This window comes from Rattus rattus, chromosome 13 (genome assembly GCF_011064425.1).
Source record: "Rattus rattus isolate New Zealand chromosome 13, Rrattus_CSIRO_v1, whole genome shotgun sequence".
In the NCBI taxonomy this organism is placed as follows: domain Eukaryota; kingdom Metazoa; phylum Chordata; class Mammalia; order Rodentia; family Muridae; genus Rattus; species Rattus rattus.
This window is the reverse complement of record NC_046166.1, coordinates 7484143-7501692: the sequence shown is the minus strand read 5'-3', so window position 1 is coordinate 7501692 and position 17550 is coordinate 7484143. Positions and strand designations below refer to the sequence as shown.

Sequence of the window (17550 nt, the reverse complement as noted above, 5' to 3'; positions counted from 1 at the left end):
ACCTTGCAGACAAGAGTGGGGATATGTGCGGCCACCTCTGTCACAGCAGTTGTGTCTAATTTCATTCTTCATGGTGTGGTGGTGTGTCACCCACAGCGTTGGTTGTTTTGTGCAAGTAAATTTCAGAGCTCAATGTATTTCAGTGGAAAAAAATATTTTTAAAAGATTAGTCCTAGACTGAGTTTTAATTATTGACACATTGATGTGAACCTTTTTATAGATTGCAGTAACCTGGCAGAAAGCAGTAGGTTTTTATTTTTAGGAAGTTATGTATCATAATTGTAAACTTAAGTTTCTCTAATATCACTGACCGTTCAGAGAGTGTTCATAAGTAGTGTGCAGAAGAGGAGGACGACTGCTCACGCTCCCGCTGTGGCTCGCACCCCATAGCCGGGAGTCGAATGTTTGAGAGCGAATGAGTCGCGTGTGTATTGTTGTTTTGGAGGAGGTAGAGGATGATTCTCCTGTGTTCATTTCTAAGTTGCCCCAGGAAAGCACATGTCTACCATCTCCACCTTCTGGAAACGTGTTGGTAAGCTCTGCGAGTTTCTCTGCATATACTTTATAGAGCTAGTCCTGCAATGTAGCTTCGTGAGTGCACACCGTAGTGCTTACTAAGCTCATCGCTGTCACCGGTCTTATCCAGGCAGTGTGTGGGTCTCGGTGATGCAGTGTTACTGTGTAGTTAGCACATTTCTCAGTTTCTCTTTCTCACATGCTGAGGTTCCACTTTAAATTTTATTATCTGTTCATCTTCTTATGGGGTCTTGAAAATAAACTAAGAAATAGTGAAGTAGTTATGAAATATGTTCTTGCTTTCATTTGGTTTTAGAACTAATCTGACAAGAGTCAGGAACTCTGCATAGTTTTCAAAAAGTTGACCACTACCAGCAGCATCAAGGCATAGCCTTTGTGTAGAGAATTTCACTTATTTGCATGTAAGACTTTATATTAAAAAGAATCAGGCTATATCCTTAACCTTATTTTTAACACTGTTGCCAGCTAACTCCGTATTTGAGTGGTATAGCGTGATCCCTTCAGAGACTGTGCTGTCGATGAGGAAATTATGGTTGGGCACATGTACACTTGTCTTCTCGTGTTATTCAGATGTATACTGTGTTTTGGTCTTTGAATAGAAGTTCTTTTTTATCAGTTGCCAAGTTTCCTCTCTGGGATTTCTATCATTATATACATAGAATAAAAACCACATGCGTGTGATTATCATGCCCTGAATAAACCTTTTAAAAATCTCCCTCTTTCATAGCTCTCAGTGGGCTAGGAACTGCTTATTTGACTGGTTTTATTCCATAAGTAGATTCAAATGATCAGACTTACAGTTCCATGTCTTTTCATCATTTATAAGCAAAAGGCTTTTACTTAAGAAATAAAATGAATGTATTACTTAGTTTTGTCAAATTACACTTGAATAGGTTTATTAGGTAGAGCTTGTTTATTACCTCCACCAGGATGAACCTTACACTTTAATATGATTAGGCTATGTGTTCCCTACCTCTTCAAAAAGATTATGGCTGCAGGAAAGAAAAAAAAGCATTAGATTTGGAAGTAATGCAGAAATATCTTTAAATCTATACTTAATGATATGACTAATGTTTTGTTACTTTTATTTTATTTATAATTATTCTTTTTTTTTTAAAGCCATCACTGGTGCAAGCTATATTTAATGGTGATCCAGATGAAGTTCGAGCACTAATATTTAAGAAAGAAGATGTTAACTTTCAGGTAAAACAGTTGATTCCCTTATATCAACCTTTTTAACGTACTTTAAGAAAAACAAAAAACCTTTCCTAGTATTGTGATTTTGTTTGGTAGCTTTTTATGTTTTTGTTTAAAAGCATATGGATGTTCTAGAGTTTTTTGTAATTATAAGAAAGCATATATTATAAGCACATCTTGAACACTGGTATTTGTTTTTTACTTTGATTGAGTAGTTTGACCACTTAATGTTGATAGACACTTAAAAGTTTACCTTTCTAAAAAATTGTGGTTATCTGAATGGTTTGCACTGCTGTGTGGCTGAAGTGGTTGGTTTCTAAGGACTTGGAGTGCTGACCTGGAGATCACTACTGTAACTTTCCCTGAACCTCACTACTGTAACTTTCCCTGAACCTTTCCTAAGTAAATGGCTTTTCAGTCTATATGTAGTTGGGGAGGCTGCACCTAATTCAGGATGTATTTATCTTAGATGAAGTGCGTGATTCCCTTTGCCTAACTAGACTGTCTTAGCAAGTCTACTTTTTCAAGCATACTAAGTAGCTGTAGGGTATAGATGTGTGAACCAGAGGAAGACAGACATATACTATTTTGTTTTTGATGTTTGACTTAAATAGAATAGTCTAATTGCCGTGGCTAATTTCTTCATCTTTACAAAGCTTGTAGCTGCCATTGCTTTTCTACTTCATTTAATCAAGATACCTTGAGCAGAAAAAATGATTGAGTCTAGTCTTATTTTTAGGCATCATTAGCAGCGTAAGAAACATGAGTGGCCCTTTGAGGGAGACTATAACAAATTCTTAGTAATAACAAGGGTACGTGTTGAAGACCTTCAACATGCTTGTTCATTCCAGAGCAAGATGTTTATCTTATCACAGTGCAGAATTTAGAGTCTAAGCCTTGTTCTGACAGCATGAGATGAGTAACAACTGCACATGCTTAAATCAGATAAAGCAGAAAGACTATTCTCTAGGTTTCCTTTCAAATCAGAGATATCTTTTCTAGATTACCAACAGACCTGCCCCTGAGGTCTGCTGCTCCATCAGCAGTCAAAATAGAAAGTGTCTGTCTGTCCGTCCATCCGTCCATCCATCCAGCTTATCTATCTAATTTATTTGCTTATGTTGGCGGTTTGTTGTCTGCTTCTTGGGAGAAAGAATAGGAGCCTGTTTTCATTGCTATCTGGAATGGATCAGAATTTTCAAAGAAAAAGGAAAGAAAGAAGGAAGGAAGGAAAAATAGTTGCTTACATTCGTAATTTAACAAAGGTAGATAATTAGTCATTTTACAAAAGAATAGCAGACTTTTAGAAAAATGGAAAGTTACTTATGAAAGGAACAGTATAACCACGAAGGGTAGTGAAGTAGTAGTTAAAGCTGTGTTGGTAGTTAGAACACAAAGAACATCGGTACCGTAACTCGAGGTCTCTCCGTCCTCTGGACAGCTGTGGACCACTGGCCCCATCCCTGACATGCACTTCTGTAATCTGTAGGACTGCATTACTAAGCCTCAGAGCCTTTCTCCAACCCAGACTCTCCAAAAGTCCTCAGTGACTTCCAATGCCTTCCTGATTTTGCCGAGAAGATTTAATTTGTCTAGGTGCATATGACCAAAATAAATGTTTTCCTTAGAATTTATAAGAATTTGATATGTTGTTCTTGAATAGTTTAATCTGAAATATTGATGGTACCCTATTTCAGAAAAAAAAAAGTCTGATTCATATTTAGACAAAAATTGTTTTTCTACAAACAAATTATGTTTCTCTGTCCAGACTGGGAGAAATTAGTGTTACTTACAAAAATTGACTTTAGAAGCAGACATACGTATGGGTTTTTTTTTTTTTTAATGTTACTTAGTTTTACTCAAAGTATAGTCTTATAAAGTTAGTATAAAAATATTTGCTTCATCATTTGGTATCAAAATAAAATTCACAAAAGTTAAAAATCTTTTAAGGTTAGTAGGTTCAGCACAATATTTAGATTTTTTTAGCATATATATTTAGGAATATTTTAGTTTCTTTGCTAACGTTTTATACTTACCACTGAGTGTGGTTTTTATCCCGTTTTTCTATATTCTGTACTTTTTGTTCCTAGTGTGAATAGTCTTTATTTTGAAATACTTAATTTTTCCTTTGTACTCAACCTGTTTGACAAGCTGTCTTTCCTGTAACAGCCATTTTCAACAGAAGATGATACCACTTCCAGCTAAGCCAAAAAGATTTTATGTGTATGTTTGAAAAAATCTTTCTTTTACACTATGACTTTAACACTGGGGATAAATCCGTTTATGTGGAGGAACGCCTTTCTGGAAGTACATCTCCACTGAGATTCTCATGCTCGGCTTCTGGGACCCTCACCATCCACCTTTGGATTGCAGGTGGTCTGCCCCTCCTACCCTGGGTGTTTTCCATGGGGTAAGACCTTCTGCAGAGAAGTATCAAAGGCTAGGGAGCCTGGACTTAGGGTCTACCCTCAGCTTTCTTTTTCCACTGTAGTGGAACAGGGAGCCCAGAAGAGTCCTCTATGTGGTGCAGCTTATTCTGTCCACCTTACTCTATTTTGAGTGAGGTGCAATGTAAGCAAAATGAAGCTTATCTTTTTCTAACATGGTTCCTCAGCTTGTGTCGTCCAGTGGGATTCCGAAAGCACACTATAGAGGTTTTTTGGTTTTTTGGTTTTTTGTTTTTGGACATTTTCAAAGTAATATTTACGGGTAGATGCTGGCTGTTTTAGTTGCTGTTAGCAGTTACTTTGAGGGGGCAGTTGGTATGAGGAAAAAGCTGCTGTCCTTTTGTAGATGAATGTTAATCTCTGCGAGACTTGAATGTATGTGTATGTATGCACATATGTGTATGTGTTTGTGTGCTGCTGTGTATACAGATATAAATAGAGATCAAAGGTCTGCCTTGAGTACCTTTCTCAGTCACTGCCCACCTTACTCTTTGATACAAGGACTCACTCATTGATCCTGAAGTTTCTGATCCAGCTAAACTGCTGGCCATCTGCCTGTCTATGTGATGGAATGGTGTCTGTGAGCTCCGGATCCAAGCTTAGGTCAGGCGTGGGAGCAGGTGCCTCAGAGACTCTACCACCCAATCATAACAGATGCTTACGTCTCTTAAACCTCCTTCCCATTCCCATTCACTGTCCCATTGTCATTTGGCCCTTGGTGCTCATGTCAGGTACCTCAACTTCTAGAAGAGCCATTTACTAAAAGTTCTTACTGTTGGAGGTTTTCTGACAAGCTGGATTTCATTTTTTAGATTACAGAGAGGAAACTTAAGATTACAAGATGATCAAACATGGGATCATGAAAGTAACTTGGGAACTTATGGGGACCTGGGGCGGGGGAAGGAGTGGAGCCGGGATGGATGCTGAGCACTGCCGTTCTGTACGAACACTCAAGCGAGCCACATAGGTAGCTTTTGATAGCATGGGGCTTGTATTTCAAGTCATGCTGCCAGATTACTGGTGCGTATACCCTAGCCTAAGGAGCTGATGCGTTCAAAACTTTGTAAATCCAAATACTTTTACTTTGAGTCAGGACTGAAAGGGGGAGCTGCCTCATCTCACTCAAATGATGCATTCACAAAGAAAATGTTTTACTCTCACTATATAATCGAGGGTCTCTACTATGAGATGAATGATTGTAGATTATCCTGCCTCTGCAGGATTGCTGTATATGAACCTCCGGTAATTCTTCTAGTCTTAGTGTCCATATAGAGTCAAGTTGGTAGTTAGATATATAAAGAGTGAATATAGAATTTCGATTTTTCTGGGAACTGTTTGAATTCAAAGGATACTCTTTCCCAAAGGGATTAAGCATGCCAGTAGGCATGTTTGTGTTTTGGAAAGTGGGTTTTAGTGCTAATGATTGAACATAGGCATGATAGGCAGATCTCTGAGAATTCCTGGCTAGCATGGTCTACAGAGGGAGTTCCAAGACAGCCGGGGCTACACAGAGAAAACCTGTCTTGAAAACACACTTTAAAACATGTGCTCACTAGGTTTCCTAGACAAGCCTTGAACTTTGAGTCCTGCCTCAGCCTTCTGAGTGTCTGTGATCATGTAGGTCTGGCTTTAGCTGGTGATATCCCACTTAGATATCCCACTTCAAAGCCTGTACATTGTGTCAGTACTGATACATCCCCTTCTTAGTTTAAATGGACCTCAGTTGATAGTTTCTAAAAATGATTATTGTTGTCCATTTTTATCTCCTCTTTTATTGTTCTGAATATCAGCTCCTCAAAATCACCCTTTGTATCTACATAACGATCTGATCTACATTTCACTTTCAGGACTAGTGAAATGACTCAGCAGTTAAAAGTATGTATTACTCTTACAGAAGACCAAGTTTGTTTCCTAGGTGACTCACACTATAACACCAGCTCCCTGTTGGATTCCTATACACGTGCACAGATATGCACATAAACGTATAATTAAAATAAGTCTTATTTTAAAAATCTTGTTTTTTCATATTTTTAACCCAGTAGATAATATAGATAATGTATATATATAATGTAATATTACTTGGGTCTGAGTTCTCCCCCAACCCCCAAAGCAGGGTTTCTTTGTGTAGCCCTGGCTATTCTAGAACTCACTCTATAGACCAGGTTGGCCTCAGAGATCTCAGAGATCTGCCTGTCTATTCTCAAGTGCTGGGATTAAAGGTGTGCACTGCCACTGCATGGTCTGAGTTCTTTACTACAGTAGGTTAATTTTTTCTTGTTAGAAACAAACTATTTTAAATATGTCTGTGGTATACATGGTGTACATGAGCTTGTGTTTCTATAGAATATGTATGTGGCTTACAGCACTGCATGTGTACATAGCACTTTATTAATATATAGAATTGATCCACATCCTCATGACTGCTGTATCAGAATTCTCATTGGTGGCGTACATGGATCTTGGTTTTTCAGTAGGATTTGATATTATAAAGTATTTAACTTTCTTCCCATTTCTTAGCACATAGCACTTAAAACCCTTAAAACTCGAAGTATTTTAGTATCTTTTGTATGTTAGTCAGAGGCTAAGTATCTATGGTCCCCTAAGATAAGCTAAGAAGAAGTAGCTTCAGCACAGGAGTTGATTGCCGGAAAGACCAAGTCCTTTTCTACAGTGGGTTAATGGCCTTTCATATTACCTTCTAGCTTCTAGCAAGTAAAGACTGAAGATTGGTGTAGTTACCAATGTTCAGTAATTTAATGAACTCCTAACATAATAAACATATGCAAAGCCAAAAGGACTACTTCTGAGAGGCTTCTAAAGCTGTGCATATGTAGGGAATGGCCTATATACAGGAAGACCGGAGAAGGCCATAGAACCTTAATATATAGTCAGAAGCACAGAAAAGACAATGTGGAACTTGCAACTAGTGTCTGAATTCAGGGCAGTCTGAAGGAAGTAAGCCCTTTTCTGTGTCACTTAATACTACTTCCCAGGTAGAGGGTATTAGGACTGGATTTGAATTAGTGGTCATCCAGACAAGTTCACAGCAGGAGTGGCTGCTTGTTTTCTGGTAATGAGAAGTCTAAATGTGACACCTTGGTCACAGACGTAGGACAAGCTATGTTTGTATATTCCTATCCTTGATAAAAAGACAGATAAACCTTTTTAAGGTAAGGGTGAGCAGACTTACCTCCAAAGAGGAAAGCACATGAAGGCTTACTGACCGTGATTAGCCACCAGGGAATGCTGATCAAACCATAATTGAGATGCTACTTGTTGTGTATGGGGATGGAGCTGTGGGTGTTCCGTTGGCTGGTTGCCCTGGTTTCCTTTTTGCTTTTTTCTATTTTAGGCAAGGTCTCATTGCATCACCCTGGTTTGCCTAGAAATCGATATGGTAGACTAGGAACACTTGAACAGATCTGTTTTCCTCCCGAGTGTTGGGATTAAAGGCATGTACCACAATGTGATGGCGATAATTCACAAGGATAGGCAGCAACAAATGGTGCCAAGAATTTGTAGATCTGAGAGCCCTCATTCACTCTGCTAAGAAGTCACTGTAGAAGACAGGATGGTGGTTCCCCAAGTCTAAATACAGAGTTCCTATATTACCCATATTTGATTCCAAAGGATGTACCCATAAAGGAAAAAAACAAGTCCACATAAAGATTTTCTGTTTAGAAATAAATGTTCATGGCAACATTCATACTCCTGTTAATAGACAAAACAATGTAAGCGATTCAAATTTCTATCAACTAATGAGTGACTAAAAGATGTGGTATATCCCTACAGTGGAACGTAATTCATCAATAAAATGAGATACTAATAACACATGGTATAAAGAAGCCCTGAGGATATGTAAGCAGAGCAGGCAGACCCATGGCGACAGTGTTTATCTGTTTATTTCGGTAGGACCTGGAAAATGGAAGTGGGAAGATGGTTCAAGACATTGGTTCTCAACCTTCCTATGCTGGGCCCTTAACAGTTCCTCATGTAACATGGGGACTCCTAACCTTAAAGTCACTTTGTTTATACTTCATAACTGTAGTTTTGCTACTGTTATGAATCCTAATGTAAACACCTAATCTGCAGGATGTCTGATAGATGGCCCACAGGTTGAGAACCACTGGTTTACGAGGAAGCAGCTTGGTGGCATAAGGGGTTCTGAGATTGGCTGTGAAGACACATGTGTAACTGAGAGCACGCCATAGGGCTGCACTGCATGTTCAGTGCGTTCGTACACGTACACGCCATTTCAGTAAAGCTGGCCGAAGGTTTGCAGGGATCCTTCTGTCTCTACCTCCACAGCACTGGGATTCTTCCCACAGTACCATGCTAGGTCAGACTTACTCGTGCTTACAAGGTAAGCACTTTACCAACCGAGATCTGTTCCGAGTCCTATTTATATCTTTTGGGGAATCGCTTTCAGTTCCAGGAAATGAAAGGTAGTGCTCAACTATAATAGCTCTAGTTGCAAGAGTTCTGTAACAGATATTTCTTTATGATCCTAAATCCTGAAATATAAAGAATACAGGCTTTTGCTGAGCTCGGTGGCGCATGCCCTATAATCCTAGCGACCAGACTAGACTACTTAGGAATTTCCATGTGAGCCTGGGTTACAAATCAAGATTCTGTCTTTAAGAAAAAAGGGGGGAAAAAAGGAAACCTTTAAATTTATGACAAATTTAAGTGAGTAAACCCTTATCTGGACTACAGGCTGAGACCATGTCTCCTAACCAGAATTTACAGGAAAAAAACGGCTTTTCATTGACTGCTGGGTTACACATGGAAGAGTCCTATTAACATTTTTGAAAATTAATATATAATTAAATGAATCAATTAATTGTACAAGCATGCTTTTCTGATTTCATTAAATTATCTGTGAGTATGTTTTGTTTTTTTCTTGACTCATATCATGCTTCACTAAGATCATTATTCAGAATTCCTTTCTCGGCAGTTTGTAAATGTACTTTTATTTGAGGTCAGGTAGGAGATGATTGACAGGTATCATTTTTATTTTTACATATTTCTATTGTCCCTAAATTGCTATGTGCATCTCATACAATAATCTATCTTGTTTTATGGCTTTCCTCCTTATGTAGAGAGAAAGATTTTTTTCTGTGAGTTTTTATACTGGCCTTTCCATTGGGTATGGTGTATAAACTTTGATTCTGGATTAACTCTGTATGACTTCTGCAGTTTTCTTTAACTGTGGTTCTTGTAGGAGACATCTGTACTGTACTTATGTCATTGATCTAGGCTGCACACATCTGTCAGTATGGTAGTGCTACAGCTTTCCCTCCACTTGAAAAGGCCAGGCTTGCTGCTCTTGGCTCGCACTGTGTAAACCATGCATCCCTAGGCATGGTCACTGAGTTTGGGAGCAAGGGTTTCAGCTTTTCTGCTGGACATAGATTCATGCATCATATACAGACATGCTGGAATGACAACTGTCTCTCAAGAATGGAGGTACTCATAGCTACTAGCCCTCAAGGGAGGGTGTATTCTGGCAGTGGATTCAGTTTCAGGGTGGCTTCAAGCTATAATGGATTAGATCGTGGTTGTGAATATATATCATGGGCTTCTACTCTGGTAATAAAGTTACATAAACTCCACACAACTTTCTAAATTATAAAGAGCCTATGAGGGCCACAAGAATCATCTGTGTAGTCAATAGAGGCTCTTGATGTCTTGTTCTTCATTTCTTCTTAAGAAATCCATCTTAGCTGTCAGACAGTCATGGTGGAAGAAACATGTCAGGGAAGGGACAGCGTGCTTCACTCTTCTCTGTGGTGATGTTTGGGGACTTTGTGCTCCACAGCAATCTCCCCATTGCAGCAGTTTGTCACCTACTAGGGTGAATGGTCTGTTTGGGAAGAAGGGGAAGAGTTGGGACTGACGACAGTGAGCAGAGACAGCTCTAGTCAGTCCCTCTGCTGGTCTCTTCATTTTCTTTTTTTTAAATAAGTCCGTGTTAAGAACTCTCCCCCTCCCACCTGCCCACGTGTGCATGCACGCACGTGCCTGCATGTGTGTGTGTGTGTGTGTGTGTGTGTGTGTGTGTGTGTGTGTGTGTGTGTGTGTGTGTGTGAGTGTATGCATGTACACTGTGCATGCCATAGTTCATATGTGTAGGTCAGGAAACAACTTGTTAGAGTCTGTTCTTTTCCTCCTGCCATTTGGATTCCAGGGATTGAACTCAGGTCATCAGGCTTGTTGGCACATGGTTTTACTTTATTATGGTCCCTGCTTCTTAATTTAAGTTATAAGTACCGTATTTCCTTGTGTTGACGTCCAGTGGTAATCTTGTCTTCTGCTGTGTTGAAAGTCTGATGATGTATTGATATTCACTAGGACTTTTTTTTTAAATTAAACTCAAGGTTTTTCATTAATAATGCATAATTCAGTAATATTTTTCTTCAACTATACCCACAATACATTATCTCTACCTTCCGTTTTGAGTTTCCTTAAGTGGTATGAGAAATTAAGCCCTTAATTGACCACGTTAAGCCAGGCCTGGTGGCAAGTGTCTATAATCTCCTCACCATGAAAGCACAGGTAGGATACTCTTGAGTTTTAGGCCCGCGTGTATAACCTAAGAGCTCTAGGTCAGCCTGCGGTACATCAGGAAACTCCAGGGGAAAACTAGCTTAGAGTAAAACTCGGGTTCTTTATAAAAGCAGGCAGCTTTCGTGTTTCAGTTTCTCCTTTCCAATTTTCCAGCACTTCTCCTTATTGAATTTTAAAAGTAATATTTATCCTGTTGATCATGGATATATTTGGTTCTTCATTCCTGATTTAGCTATTTAAATAAGCTACAAATACACAAATTGCTAACACACTTTACCCTTGGCGAACATAGACCCCACTCTGTGATCAAAAGCGTGTGGATTTAAGAGCGGAAGACTTATGTATGAGTCAAAGTACCTTGTGTAAAAACTAGTTATTCCTAACACCCAGGAATCCAAGAATATTGGTTACTCGTGTGAGTTTACAAAAGGTTGATTAAGAGTTTCTTGTGTTCTGTTATTCAAAATGTACCCATTTTGGAGACATCTAATCTGTTTTCAGCATTTGCGTCTTACAATAAATAGACAGGTTGGAATTCTTTTTTTAAAAAATAAGTTTTAAAGCATATTTTACTTAAGGGAATTTTAGCTATTTTGTTGCCTCATTTTCAGTGTTGAGCTGTAGTAGAGTGAATAAGATCTGTATTTTTCTTTCATTATTAATTCCCTTTCATTATGATTTGCATAGAGAAATATTATGTTCACATGAGTCATAAAATAGCTTCGTAGCATTGCAAGCATTGACTCACAGAGTTCCAGGCATCTCTCAGACACAGTGACTCACTTTCTGTGTCATTGTGCTTTCTGTCATGTTTATGCATTGCGTTAGAGATGTTTTTCCATTTGACTAGGTCTAATCACATTTTAACATTAGCAACATTTGTTTGTTTAATGGGTAGCACCAAAAAGCCTAGACAACAAGTTCAGTTTAAACCACACTTCTCAATTAGTCTTCAGCTTTCAGTAAATCTTTATCTTTCAGTGTTTGCTAGATATTCTGTGTGAGCTTTTTAACAGCTGTTTGGTGCATGATTTCTCTCAATGTATTCCATTTCCTGGGGTGAAAATTAAAAAGTATGATGCAATAGATTCTAACTCTGGCCATAGAGAGGAAAACCTCCAAGCTCACTAATTTATTCAACATTAATAGCAGGAAACTAATTTCCTGTGTAGTATTTTTATATGGTATTGCTAAGATTCCCAGCTCTAATCCCTAGTCTCAGCTGTTCTTAGAGTAATTTAGAGATTCCTAAACTAGAAAATTTTATAGTCTTGAGCTGAGGAGATAGCTCAGTGGGTAAAGTGCTTGTTAGACAAGCATGAGAAACAGAATTTGATATCTGACCCCACATAAAAGCTGGATGTGGTAGTGCATGAATACCAGCACCAGGAAGGCAGAAAGTCACCTGGGGATCATGGCACAGCTAGCCTGCCCTACCCTGGTCAGCAAGCCCTGGGTGCTAGGAACAGTTCTTTTTTTTTTTTTTGGTTCTTTTTTTCGGAGCTGGGGACCAAACCCAGGGCCTTGCACTTCCTAGGCAAGCGCTCTACCACTGAGCTAAATCCCCAACCCCACTAGGAACAGTTCTTGATGAGCGAGTGATCCTGAGGTCGGTCTGGCCTCCTGGCAGACATGCACAGCCATGTATCCACACATATCCCCATCCCCCGAATCATGAAGACTGGGTAATGTGCTACAAATGCAAGCTTTCTCTTCTGAGAAGTCTACAAGTTAGTGTTCCAAGATGGTGGCTCATTGAGCTCATCCACAGTCTGCTGGGATAGCGGCCTGTACATACATGGTCAAAGTTGGCTCCGTGTCAGATCTGCCTTTCAGCCTATAGGCTGGGAGGATACCGCAGCTATAGTCTAGGTTTGGTTTGGTTTTCATTTCGTTTTTTTTAAGATGAGATCTTGCTGTAGAGTTTGGCCTCCAGAACTCCACTGTGTAGCCCAGAGCAGAGTTGAACTATGACCTCTCTGCCTCAGCCTCCCCAAATGCTGCTGCTTTGCATGCACAGTCATGCAGTTTGACAGTTACCTTTTAAAAGGAAGGGGCTCTGAAAGGTCTGTGGTTGGACTTCACTCTTCTTCTATCGGTCCACACCAAGTAAAGTAACATAACTTGAGGTAATCTAGGGCACACCTCTCACCGTGAGGGTAAATGGTGAGCTACAACTTGCTGTCTCTAGACAGCAAGAAGAACGGAGTTTAAAAAAGAAACAAAAAAAAAAAAAGTTATCTATTACAAAAGCCTTCATGAACAATATTAAGTGTAAATTTCAAAATAATATCCCTAAATAAATATTTTTTAAGATACAGCCACGTCAGTAATAGTCGGTTGTAAATTGTATGTGGTATATTAATTAAAAATCTCCTAATGTGACATTACTTTGTACCTTGCTTCCTCAATTGGAGTACACTTGATTAGGAGAAAAAATAACTACAAAACTGTACATTAACGGCGCTCACCTTTCTGGAGGAAGATTAGGAAAAAGATGTATTTGTCTTTTTTAAAGCAGGCATGCATGTATTCTGGGTATGAAAGTAAAAACTAATAAACATTAAGACCAACCTTAGTATTGTGTTAAGGGGTCATTTTAAATTCACGAAGGCTTTGTTTCCTATGCTCCCTGCGAGTACTCCTAAGGAAACATTTTGATTGGTGAATTATCTGATTATTTGAAGTTTGTATTTAAGCATGCCTGCTTAAGCATGCAGAGGGGTGTGTGTGTGTGTGTGTGTGTGTGTGTGTGTGTGTGTGTGTGTGTGAATTTGCAGTATATGAATCAATAGTCTTAAACTGTTTACTTGTCTATATTTCAATTTTTATTTATTCTTCAATGGACTTTATACAGGTTGTATATCCCTTATCTAAAATTCTTGGAACCAGAGTGTGTGGGATTTCAGATTTTTAAAAATATTTGGGGGATAGTCATCCATCCATCTATCTAACATTGTTTTGAGGATGAGATTCAAGAATCAATATGAGATTTACTACCTCATGTGCCTTATACACATCAGCTGGGGATAGTTGTACATAACATCTTTATGAATTTTACATGTGAAACAAATTTCTTTAAAGTTAATTCTTTATTTATGGTAACATATCACCTCTTGAAACCTTTTGGAATTTGTTTCATTTCAGATATTTTAAAAATCTAACTGGACAGTTCAGCTCAAGCCATGGTTTTCTAGCCAAGTACATTTGTAAAGGCTTTTACTTGTCTTAGCTATAAAATAGCCAAGATTTTGTTGGCGAGACTTGCAGAGTAGAGTTGTGGAAATAAGCTGGTAGTTAATAGTTGAATTTCATGCCCACTACATTATCTTTTACTTTAAAAGTGCTCCTTTGTCTTTCACAGGACAATGAGAAGAGAACTCCCTTGCATGCTGCTGCCTATCTTGGTGATGCGGAAATCATCGAGCTGCTTATTTTATCTGGTAGGCAACTCCGAGACGAATCACGGCTCTGAGTGCCGTTGGACTGCGTGTTTGTAAGCTGCAATGCCTCTGGAACGCATGGCCTGTGTCTTAATATCGAAACCAGTGTAATAGTTTACAGACTTTGATCATATAACCTGTTTCGGGTGCTTAAAGTACTTTAAGAAGTGGAACAAAGATTGGTGTCTTACAGACTTCTAATTCAGTAAATGCGAGTCATTTTATAGTTTGTTTAAAAAATAATAATTGCTACTATGGAAAAATGAAAAACATAGATAAGAAGGAAGAGGAAAGATAAATGTTATAAAAGGCCTTCTGTATTGTAATTTTAATGGGCCTCATTGAATACAGAGTTTTGAGGAGACAATTACATCTCTCCAAAAGCGACTTCTCCAAAGGGAAGCGGGTAACAGTGGCCCAGTCAGTAGATAATCAAAAGTCTTACTGCGTACAGAAAGTTAAGATGGTGCCCGCAGAACTTCTTTAAATGGCTTTTTTTAAAGAGCAGAGGATATGATTCAGTTGTTAAAGAACTTCTTGTGCAAGCATGGGACTTAAGTTTAGATCCCCGCACCAGCAGTACAGACCTGTGCTCCTAGGACACCCCAGGACTAGGGAGGCAGAGATAGCACACATCTGCATTGCTCACCGCATGACCAGTCTGCCTAGCAAAAGCACTGGACTCTAGGTTCATTGAGAAACCTCGTCTCAGAAAACTAGGTGGAAAATGACTAAGGAAGACAGCCATCGTTGGCTTCTGGCTTCCACATGAGAACCATAGGCGCCCATATTGGAACACACACACACACACACACACACGCACGCACGCACACGCACACACCCCAGAAAGAAAATAGCATCTTGAAGGTCTTTAAAATGCTTTTTAAGAAATTACACTTTATTGCCTGAGTATGTAACTCAGCTGGTCTAACATATAGGAAGCCCTGGGTTTAATACCCAGCTCCCCAGCACTGCATAAACTGGATGTGATGGACACGTGTGCTCTTATAATCCCAGCTCGAGAGAGAGCAGCAGCAGGCTCAGAAGTCCTAGGTAATTCTCAGCTGTAATGTGGAAGATGTGATGACAGACAGACAGCAAGAACCCTGTTGTAAACATAGTGGGAGGAAGGGACCACCTGAGGTTGTCTTCTGACTGCCACACACATCATAGCAAATGCACATGTGTACTCTCACACATGGCTACATACACACATCATATAGTGTATACATAGTATACACAAAAAGATAAAAAAATGGCTGTGTAACAGTATAGTTTTGTTTATTTTAATGTCTAGACTTTTGATAACTAGTACAATGGAGTTTTAAGAGTCCTATTTTTTTATTTTAATATACATACTATATTTTATATGATCTTGTATAAAGAGGTCCATTTCCCCATTTAATTAAATTTTTTATGGCTAGAAAAAACTTGAGATGCTAGGGCTTAGTCAGACTCGGTCTCTTTCTTTAAAAGTGAGTATTTCCAATAATGACTTCAGTTACCAAGTACCAGCTGCGTGATGACTGACCGCAGTGCGGGGAGTTCATGCAGACCAGATGCTTCCTTTGTGGCAGCTCAGTCTCCTTCCCTGAGTCTGCTGTCGGAACTTGGGACGGCAGTTTTCCTCAAGTCCAAAGGCTTTCTTTCAGTGGTCTGTTGGTGGTTGGCTGTCAGCCCCACTGGTGTCAGAACTAACCAGGGTGCCTGCTTGGTCTCTTCTTTAGCATTGTTCTTTTGTGGAAAGATGATCCAGACAGCCAAGAGAAGGGACACACTGACAGTAGGACAAAATGTCCTAGTGGAGAACTCGGTGGCCTTCCCTGTGCCTGAAGAAGCTTCCCTTGAGTCAGTGTCCATGCTCATTGGGTACATGTTTCCTGTAATAGGTAGACTTTGTTTATATTTGGGTTTATAGTAGTGTGTTAGTTACTATTTTATTTCTGTGATAAAATGCCATAACCTGTTACCTTAGAGAAGGAAGGACTTATTGGGGGCTTCTGGTTCCAGTAGGGTCCATAATTACAGAAAGAGCCTGAGAGCAGGAGTCAGACTGAGGGCTGGACTATGACTACTCACATCTAAAACCACAAACAGGAAGTAGAGACAGAGCACTGGAAACCGCACATGGGTTGGGGTTCCCCCCACCCACGTGGCTTTTAAAACCTCAAAGTCAGTCCCTATTGACACACCTCTTCCAGCAAGGACACACCTCCTAAGCCTTTCTCAATGACTAGGGAACTAAGGACTCAAATGTTGGAGACTTGGGTTGGGGATTTAGCTCAGGGGTAGGGCGCTTGCCTAGGAAGCGCAAGGCCCTGGGTTCGGTCCCCAGCTCCGAAAAAAAAAAAAAAAAAAAATGTTGGAGACTTGTGGGTGTCGTCTCATTTGAACCACCACATTCTACTTGTTGGTCCAAATACGCTCCTGATCATCTCATAATGCAAATAAATGCATTTAATGTAACTTCAAAACTCTCCATAGTGTTGTGCAGACTATGGACACACTGTCGACTTTTACAGACACTGACACTGTTTTAAAGTATTAAGTCTCTTCTGAATTTCAAAAAGTCAGCTGTAACCTCCTATAAAATAAAAAAACAAATTATATACTTACATCATAAATGACACAAGCTACATATTTCTAAAGGGAGGACTAGAGGAAGAGTGGAGAAACATTAGGCCAAAATAAGACCAGAACCTAGCAGGACAAAATCCAAATTCTGTAGCTTCTTGTCTGATGTCAAATGCTTAATTGGAACTGCCGTTTCAGCTTTTCTACCTGAAAGATTACACCACTGCCGCCAGCAGCAGCAGCAGCAGCCTGGTTCTACGATCAGAGTGTAGGACTCTTTACATCTTGGGGTCTCCAACACAACTCAGATTTCACTTTCTACAGCTTCAGGCAGTGAGCTCTTCAGGCCCCCCTTTGCCACATAACTAGCCTCAGTGACTCTTAAGCTGGAGAGGAAGTGTGTCTTCTGTATATCCTTCATGACTCTGCAGCCAGCACCATGTGGATGGCACTGCCAACAAGAGCTGCAAACATGGGAGGAATTCTGCCCTCTTTAACCACATTACCAGCAGCTTTTGTCTTTGTTGCTTTTTAGGGGCAGAGTTTTTTTCAGAAGGTAAAAGCTTAGTTGGGCGGGCCTTGCTCTAAGAGCACCCTTCCCTGTCTCCAGCGCAGATCTGGCCTCTCGTTAATGGTGTGAGTCTTAACCATTCCAGCCACTCTTGCAGCACAAGGCATGTTGCTAGTGTCCCCTTTCTCTCTAAAACTGGACGTTTTGTATTTCTTCCTACTGCATTTGCTCCTTTGCATTGTAGACTTACATATGACTGATGTTAACTATA

General features: G+C 39.6%; 1 protein-coding gene across 1 annotated transcript in view; it reads left to right on the top strand.

Annotated features, from left to right (window-relative positions):
* The first annotated feature begins 315 nt into the window (after positions 1-315).
* The window catches only part of Ankrd28 (ankyrin repeat domain 28), a 79195-nt gene continuing 61960 nt past the window's right edge, over positions 316-17550 (top strand). Inside the window, exons 1-3 of the mRNA XM_032919302.1 lie at positions 316-532; positions 1657-1740; positions 14116-14194. Of these exons, the coding sequence (XP_032775193.1) occupies positions 416-532; positions 1657-1740; positions 14116-14194 (280 nt within the window). The 5' untranslated portion in view covers positions 316-415. The remainder of the gene's footprint in view (positions 533-1656; positions 1741-14115; positions 14195-17550) is intronic.